A 9,628-nucleotide genomic window follows, 5' to 3' on the forward strand; every position below is an offset into this window, starting at 1 on the left:
CAAATCGTTGTTCCCAAAGCATGTCGTTCTGAAATATTGAAACTTGCCCATGAACTCCCCATTGGAGGTTATTTAGGTTTCAACAAGACAGGTGACAAAATTATGAGACATTTCTTTTGACCAAAAAGTAGGCAAGACGTTTCTCAGTTTTGCAAAATTTGTCATAACTGTCAGTTGGTCGGAGAATCTAACCCGAAAATTCCTGTTGCTCCTTTGAAACCTATCAGCTTTTGAAGAACGTAAGTTCCGTCCTGAGGACATGGTCTTAGTATTGTTACCCACTATGGGATATCTAATCAAAAAAAAAAGAAAAAGAAAGAGAGAAGAGAAAGAAGAAAGAAAAAAAGAAAAAGGAAGAAAGAGAGAAAGAAAAAGACAGAATAAAGGAAAGAAAAGAAAAACAAAACATAACTGTTAACTTGCAGTTTATCTCTATAAGTGTATGATTTGGGGGTAATCCATGTCATAAGGGTTGATAACATTTGTGCTGATGCACTTTCATGTACTATGTAATTTTATTATCATAAGGTTATTTGAATTGGTTGTGTTCTACACTGTAATTATTGAAGTTCTGTAATCTTTTGAATAATGTATTATATTTAATGTATTGTTGTCAACATTTATATATAGTATTTTAGTTAAAATTGTCTAAAGCCAATTTTTAATTCTCTAAAGATGGAGTTATGTAATAACAAATTTGTTACATTTGTTTTAATATCAACGTTTGTTTAGATAAAATTTACATTTAGAAACATACATAGCATATACTGTTAAATATATATTGCAAAACCCTCACCTATTCTCAAAAGTTGTAGAAGATTCTCGAGAGTAAGAATCAACAATATATGGGTGTACGTAAATGCTTAATTTGTATTGTTACGTAAGACTGAAATTTCTAGAATGCCTCCACACGCCTATAAATATAACCAATGCAAAGCGCCTAAGAGAGTGTCTATAAACTTCGATTTTTATTTCGAGAGTATTCACTTACATAATTTTGATATTATAAATCACTTTATCACAAAATATGGAGATTGTTTGCACACAGAGGGTGAATGGTTATTCACTAGTTGTCCACCTTTACTATAAATTACCACTTCCATGCATTTTCCATCAGTAAAAATTTAGAATCAGGTGTTATGATGGCACCTTCAGTTTTTTCACTCACACACACACACACAAAAAAAGACTATTTGAAGTACTTTTAATGTTTGCAAGCACCTGTACTAACCCTGTGGTATGCTTGCAATGTGCTAGTCTTGGTGACATAATACAATTCAGAAGCTGAAAATTTTTATGTTAATACAACTAAACAACAGCACTTTCCAGAAATAATGTGGACCTCCAATGTTTGATTTCCAGATAATACATTTGAATTTCTGACTTTGTGAAAAAGTAAAAAAATACTGTTAATTTTCAGAAAACTTAATGTCAAATATTAACATTTCTTTGGTGGGAATGTGTATATATTGAAGGTATTTTATTTAGTTAGTTTTTATTTACTGACATAAAATTTAAGACATTAAATTTAATGATTTATTAAAATCTATGGCATCACGAAACTGCTATGATTAACATTTGGCCTATATGGCAAATACAATGGACCCACCTCTTATGCTTAAAAAATAAAATCACATTAATGATAATGTGTACAGATATAGGGACATTAAAAAGAGGGTATATCTAATTTAATTACTGAAAAAACAAAGTTACATACAATTATTAATTTATTACATTATGAAAATCTATTAAGATGATGAAATAGTTTTTTTAACATTTTTGTTCCTTTACTTGTTTTTTTTAGTCCCCTGGAAGTTAGCATTTTCCAACACTGAAAATGTATTTCTGATAAATACTTCCTCTTACAAAATAGCTTTTCTCGACTAGCACTGCCCTCTATCGGCAAAAATTTTCAATGGATGCAACTAACCTTCTACCTCCTATTTCTGCATATCTACATGCAAATGATTATGCAACATCTCTCCACCAATAGGTACACAAAACCACTCCTATTGTAACCAGCGCCCTCTTCACATCCGCACTTGTTAACTCTTTCAGCACGGGCTCAGTCCCTGGGACCAACCTTGTAACCATTTTGTGTTTGTTATAGTTTTCATGCTATAACTTTTAAATTAGTAAGTGTAGGTTAACGAAATTTGGCATATTATCAGTAAACATTACAATGCTTTCATATGCAAAATATCAATTTTTTATTAAGTCTTAAGGTTTATAAAGCAATGTTTTTCTCATGTCAATTTTTTCTTTTTGCATGTTGCCTATCTATCATGCAAAGGTTTGTAAAGCAATGTTTTGGTGATGTCTTTTTTTCTTTTCATATCATGCCTATCTATCATGCAAAGTAATTTTCATTTTAAGATTTAAAACATTTTTATGCATCAGAAAAGTTTGAAATTTCACATGCAAAATCTTTATAATGTCGAGATAGTTATCAAACATTTCTTAAGAATTACTTTATATTTTATCTGTTATTTTCCATAATTAATCTCTGTATGGGATCGGGTGATTTCCCCAATCACATAACCACCATAAAAAATTAGGAAATAAATATAAATTATGTCTCTTTCGTTCGAGAATGAACACAAAGTATAACACGAAAACATAAATGTTTAGACTAAATAGCTTAAATCTCATAACATTATAAATTTATATATATTTATTATATTCACCTTTCAGCCATACCTGGCTAACAATACAGAAGTTACAATGATGTGGCTGACGTGCACTCATGTTACCATAACAAATAACATAAAATTTTGGTTGTGCAAAGTAACTTTTTTTTGCTGTGTTTTAGTAGACTAGTATTTTGTAAAATACAGTCACATTTCAATTATTATACATGATATATCTATATAGATTATTGCTATTTAGAAATAAGTTCTTAAACATATTTTTCCTAAAACATAGAACAGTATCTAAAGAAGTAAAGCAAAAAAATTATCTCTTCTACTTACAACCTTTGTACTTGGTTGCTGCTTGACAAAGGTTGTTAATAAGCCTTTTAAAATTTTTGCATGTGGAGGATATGGAACAAAATATTTTTTTAGGTATTATATGTGCATTTAAATAACTAAAAAATCATAAATTACTACATTAATACCACAGAATTCTACTACCATTTATAAACCTTAGTAACTAAGATGTATTTGGGTCTAAAAAATTTCGAGCAGACTAAAGACACACCCTATCTCATTGAAATATTGGTTAAAAAAAAGAAATGGTGCCAAGTCTGTTAAAATGGCTGAGAAAGCCTCTAAGGAGAGATTCTGAGCTTCTAATTGCTTATTCATGTCATATATTGAAGTAAGTGTATATAAGGGAGATTTTCCAAAAATGGAATTAGGTGGGTGGGGTGCCACTGTGTTTGATTTATTACATGAGCAATATCTTAGCAAATTGAAAAGATAAGAGGCTCTTTTATTTTAAATTCTAGCTTGTCAGTATCGGTAATTTGAGTTTCCAATCCGTTCAAAACTATAGACTTTGTATTTTGACTTCACAAACATCTAATTTGAACCAGTGCTGCATTCAACATACCATGTGACACACAAAAATCAATGTTTATCTGTTTTTTTATAATTATTTGATTTTAAATTAAGAAATTTAGTAATATATTGTACTAAAATTTGAATTATAATCTACAGTTTGATACCAAACTTATTGATATAAATTTTGAATGCGAGTCAACAAATGAGATGACATGGCCTTTCACCCGTTACTCATCTCGAAAGAGTTATTCATTTCAAGATTGGTTAGAAGACCTATACTATATGGAAAATATGAGAAGAGATAGTTATCTTTTGGAAATGCATTTTCAGTGTAGGAACATGTTAACTTCCAATACGATATCTTAGCTCCTCTCACAAAATAGCTAGAATCCCACATTGAACTGGTGGAGGGCTGATAAAAAATGATCCACCTTTTGGAAGCACTCAAAGACTGACCAGGAGGTGTGAAACCAAATGAGAAAACATCACACCTCGGAAAAAGACTGCATCACATCTGAACCAGATATACTCTTAGCTCTTTTATGAGTGTGCCAAAAGCATTAAATGTGGAAAAACATAAAGGAATCACAGGAAGGAATATGTAAGATTGATTAATGGGACTCCTGGGTGTTGAGTAGCCAGGGCACAATAGACCATAGTGGTAGTTCGACCTCATCCAACACCAGGCGGTATCTGGAATGGTACATCAGATCCACTGTAGGTAGAGGATCACCTACCTCTTTCCCTCAAAATTGGAATTGGTAGGGAAGACGAGTTTCTGTACCAAAATCTTTTTCCACTTGCACACATTTCCAACACAACCAACATCAGATTAGCAGACAGTAGGAAGTCGGAAAGCCCCGACAGGATGACAGCTCTGGTCCAAAACCTGACGCCAATGGGTATGGTACTTCCAGTCCATGGTAGGAGAAGTATACACAAGCAGGAAAACATGTGTGGCATCCAGATTCAACCAACACCAGAACCACTGAGAACCAACATACAGCAGATGGTAGAAAGAAGGACCAGAAACCTACAGTGCATTTTCAGTCAAAAACTTGGTGGCAGTATGCATGTGTCATCCAATCCATGGTAAGAGGAGAGATACCAGTCAGCACACATGTGAGGACTTACTTAGCTGGACCATCTCCAATCAGCACCGAACCCACCGGGAATGTACATCCTGAGGATGGTAGGTAAGATGATCATATCAGTTTGAGGGGCAAACTGCAATTATATATACATATCTGTGACAGCTTCGATAAACCAAAATCTGGCAGCATCTAGAATTGTACATCAGGTCTGCGGTAGGTGGAGTCTCAATGCCCCAGAGCATCAGAGATGGGCAGCAATCTCTGTCTGCTTTACTCATGTCAGTCCATGAGTGTACAGTGCAGGACGAACATATTTATGAAGCAAAAAAACCACTACAGAGAACTACTAGCAGTCCTGTGGAACACCCCATCTCCATGGTGTTCATAACCCAATCCGGTGGACTTAATTGTTTAGTTATAGATGACAACAGAACATAGACAAACAACCAATACCTGGTGGCATCTGGAATTGTACATCAGGTTCGCAGTAGGAAGGGCTACAATGTAACTGATATTGAGCATGGTCGCAGGATAGACATTGCAGATTAAAAAAAAGGGATACCCGGTCAAGCACTACTTGTCACAGAGTGGGATCCACAATACACTGGCAAAAAAGCCCATAAAAAATAAGAAAAGCTTTGAAAAGAGCAACCTTTCACCATACCAAAATGCAAAAATTTAAATAAATAGTAAAGAAAAACTACATTAGTAGTATAACTGAAAATACTGACAAATTTGCAAACAAAAACCAGCACATCTTTACAGTACTACTGCCAATTGAGAATTGATTAACAAGTGCAGATGTGAAGAGGGTATTGGTTACAAGATTAGTGGTGTCATGCTCCTATTGGCAGAGAGCTACTGCATGATCATTTGCATGTGGATATGCAGAAGCGAGAGATGGAAGGCTAGTAGTGTAAGTGGAAAATATGCGCCGATAGAGGGCAGTACCAGTTGAGAAAAGCTATTTTGTGAGTGAGTGAAGGTAAGATATTGTATCATAAGTTTAAATTTTTTATATCAGTTTTGTTTTATTAAATCCAGTAGGACTAATTTCTTAAACAACTTCCATGATCTATAAAAATATTTATTATGAATGTTAAAGAAGTGTTAGAGAAATGTATAAAACTCAGAAAAAATGATTTAAATAATATAATCTGTTTAAATAATAGTTAGAAGTATTAAGTCCAGTTCAAATCAATGAAAAGGGATAATTAAGTGTTCAAAATTTTATATTACACTTTTGAATGATCAACATGAAAATAAAAAATCATATTTATATCACTTAAATAAACATTTTGTCTACTTTCATTGATTAGCTTTAGAAATGAGTAAGCACATCGTTTCTAATGCAATAGCTAGGAAACAATTTTGACTTACAGTTAAAGTTCTCTCTAGCTTTCCTGTAGATGTAGAAAAGCAGTATAGCACATAGTCCTCACCAACACAGTAGATCCATTCTCCTCGAGGAGAGATAGTGGAGCACACAAAGTCTCCACCTTCTCGCTTACCACTGGAGAAACTTCTCACAATCTACAGAAAATAAACCAGCAAAGGTAAAGTGTAAAACATAGGGCAAAAATAGTGAATACAGAAAGTTACCTAAGATAAAACTTATACTGTAAAATAAGAACAAATGTATTATTATCATTATTAGCAAATGTAAAGTGAAAAGTAGAGGGCAAAACTAAATAGTAAATACAGAAGGTTACTATAGGCACAACTCGTGATACATAGGAACAAATGTATTATTATTTTCATTTAATCTAATTAAATGCAACCATTTATCTTCTCTTTAACTTATTAACTCAGTTCAATTTTATATTTTTGCATAGATAGTATGATCAATAACAGTTTATCATAAAAACTCAATATTTATATGTACAACAAACTGTATGTGCAAATCAGAAATTATGTGCTGCATTTCTTTTGTATAATCCTGATGGTAGTAAGCCATATTTGAATTTTTCATGTTAGTTTCATAAACAGTACAGGTTAAAATGTTTAGTGTATGTTTTTATCATCTACATTTGTTTATTATGAAGGTTATTTGCATAGCTAACATAGTAAATGAATTTAAAACTAACTAAATCTCCTAAGCTAGCCAAACCTCATGAAGTATCCTAACAGTGAAGTTATCCAATTGATGAATCAATGCTTTCCAATCATTATAATGTTTTATGACATTGCCGCCTCCTAATTAGACATGTATATTAATTACTGGATTTATTTTAAGATTTGATCTATGCTTTGAAAACGAAAAAACTGATGAAAACAGGGAAGAATAAAAACATCTGGCTTATGTGACACTATTACTCAATCAGTACTTGAGAGATGTACAGAACTGTGGTTGTAACTAGTACATTTTTTGCTTTTAACTAACCTGTCCCTGCATATTCATAATAGATACTGTATTGGAACGGTTACAAACAACAAAGTGTTCAGCATTCTTTGGCAAAGTGTGGACACTGTTAACAGTGATGTCAGTGCCACTGGTACCTCCAAGAGACTTGAATGTGTTTATGCACTCAGTGCTCTTAACATTCCACAGCTTTACTGTTCCATCTGAGCTGGCGCTAAGAATGTTGTGCCCATCAGTAGTAAAAACAACCTCATTTACAAAAGAAGTATGTCCTCGGAACTCCTTCAAAAACTTTCCTGACTTCAGTCCATGGATTCTGGAGGTAAGAAAGACAGATCAAAAAGCTATATTTGAACTGACTGGCATAATAAACACCAAATAATTAATAATAATGATAAAAAAAATCTAAAAGTGTGTGGTATATACATTTGAATTTACATCAATTTTTAAGTATCAGCTATGAACATTTTAAGCTTATTTAATATTATTTGTGCAGGAAAGAAATAAAAAGTACATGATAACTTAACAGATATAAATAAGATCTCTCTTTCTTTATAAGAACTTAAAAAAACAGACATATTTTGTTACAAGAAAAATTTTAAAATCAGTGTGAATAAATTCAAAACAACAGTTATTTATCAACATTCAAGAGTTAAATAAAAACTATTACCAAATATTTACTTCAAGCACAACCATAAGGTTTTTCTCTTACACTTAATTTTATTACTTAATTCACAAGCTTTTGGTAATAATTTAAATGACTTATGAATACTAAATTAAATTTAAGAAAAATAAAAGCATATGACAAAAAACTCAGTGGCATGCATAAAAAATGTGTAGACTTAATACGTTTCCTTTCGTATTTAACTAATAATTTCACATATATATTTTGACATAAACCAATCCAAGATCAACACTCTCACACACTAGCAACTATAACAACAATACAACAAGTTATAAAGTATAGCCCTAATATTTTTAAATTCCAGCCAGAAACAATTATCTAAGTCATAAACAGCTAGTTATCAAGTATACACCAACACCTATTTCATACATACTAAAAAATAAGACAACTGCTACACATGTAATAAAATAAAATCTAGTTCTTTTACATGAAATATTCTTATTTTAATACAGACTGATATTTAGGCTGTTTATTTGTGGCACCATCAGGTTAAGACTGGTGAGTAATATATTCAATACTTTGTGAAGGTTATTTCTTCATTTAACAGTTGTTTAACAGCGCAATTTCAACCTAACCTATAAAGTACTAAATTACTCAAATACATGCACACACACACAGTTGCAATAGCAGATATCTAAAACACTGAACCAGATGTCTTATATGTGGTTCCCATATTATCAATATAGTGAGTAGTCAAAAGATCACACTAACTAAACATATACCAGCAGATGAATTTTCAAACACATTTTGACAATCAAAAGGTACTTGCTTGAAATAAGGTTTAGATAGAGGAAAGTATATTTGAAACTCATTGTTAAAATATTGCATAACTCTAGGAAGTTTTTTGGGTTACATTTCAAAAAGCTAGCACAGATCTTCACCTGCTCTAGTGGCTCAAAATTTCATTCAAAAGATAAAAGTCTATTAACAATGTCTTTTAGGTAATCTAAAGGTTGTTCAGCTATTATAGCTCAAATAAAACCAAATTAGAAGAAGGGGTAAGATTTAGAAAGTGAACTAAAAACAGTATCTCAAACTACAATTAAATCTTCAGCACTTTACCAAATGATAAACTTAAATTTGTTAATTGTTATTTTAAAATGGTACCCAAACTTGACTTTTAGTTATATAGCAATGGTAGATAATGTAAAGTATATATAGAGGTAGGGGTAAGATTTAGAAAGTAAATTAAAAAAAAAATCTGCCCCAATGATAAGAAAAAAAAAAAATTAACTAGAGAATTGACAATGTTTTCAAACCTGATGGTCTGGTCAAAAGAGGCACTAAGCAACTGACTGCTGTCCCGAGAGAACATGACACAAGTGATACCTTTAGTATGAGCACGTTCAAACTTTCGAAGACATTGACCAGTTTGAATTTTCCACACCTAAAATTATGAAAGAAGTTCATACAAAATAAATTTTGTAAAAGTCATTAAAGTGAAGATACTTATAGCTTCCTACAAGTTCAATAAAACTTTTATTTTAACCTACAGGGTTGTGTCTGGGTTGATGGGCTGTTCCAACACAATAAAAAAATGAGATCTCATGTATGCTTGATAAACTGACTTAAAATAACTTAACAGTTTTCTAGTATATCTTTATAACTCTTTCCCCTTTTATGTATGGTATCAATCAAATTTAATGGTAAATTATAATTACTAGGACAGTTTTTATCTTGAAATCTTTAAAAGAAACCATGCAAATTAATATATATTATTATCACTGAAATCAAAGCCTTGAGTTACAGACTCTTAACCAAGCAATTTTTCTTAATCAAAGGACATGAAAAAATCTTGTATGAAAGGCTGTTGATAAAATCAACACCAAAGTATAATTAGTACAATTCAGATGTAAATATAGAGGTTGAGTAGATTTTATTTTGGAATCACAAAATGTCATTACAGTCCATGTAGTACAAGACTGGCAGTTTCTCAGTTCCTATTACAGTCCATTACAGTTAAAATTGCGAAGAAAAAGCC

General features: G+C 31.8%; 1 protein-coding gene across 1 annotated transcript in view; it reads right to left on the reverse strand.

Annotated features, from left to right (window-relative positions):
• The window catches only part of LOC106466515 (WD40 repeat-containing protein SMU1), a 35,873-nt gene that overhangs the window by 6,756 nt on the left and 19,489 nt on the right, over nucleotides 1-9,628 (reverse strand). Inside the window, exons 8-10 of the mRNA XM_013926806.2 lie at nucleotides 8,907-9,034; nucleotides 6,984-7,278; nucleotides 5,981-6,133 (exon numbers count right to left, since the gene is read on the reverse strand). Of these exons, the coding sequence (XP_013782260.1) occupies nucleotides 5,981-6,133; nucleotides 6,984-7,278; nucleotides 8,907-9,034 (576 nt within the window). The remainder of the gene's footprint in view (nucleotides 1-5,980; nucleotides 6,134-6,983; nucleotides 7,279-8,906; nucleotides 9,035-9,628) is intronic.

This window comes from Limulus polyphemus, unplaced genomic scaffold (genome assembly GCF_000517525.1).
Source record: "Limulus polyphemus unplaced genomic scaffold, Limulus_polyphemus-2.1.2 Scaffold2285, whole genome shotgun sequence".
NCBI lineage: Eukaryota > Metazoa > Arthropoda > Merostomata > Xiphosura > Limulidae > Limulus > Limulus polyphemus.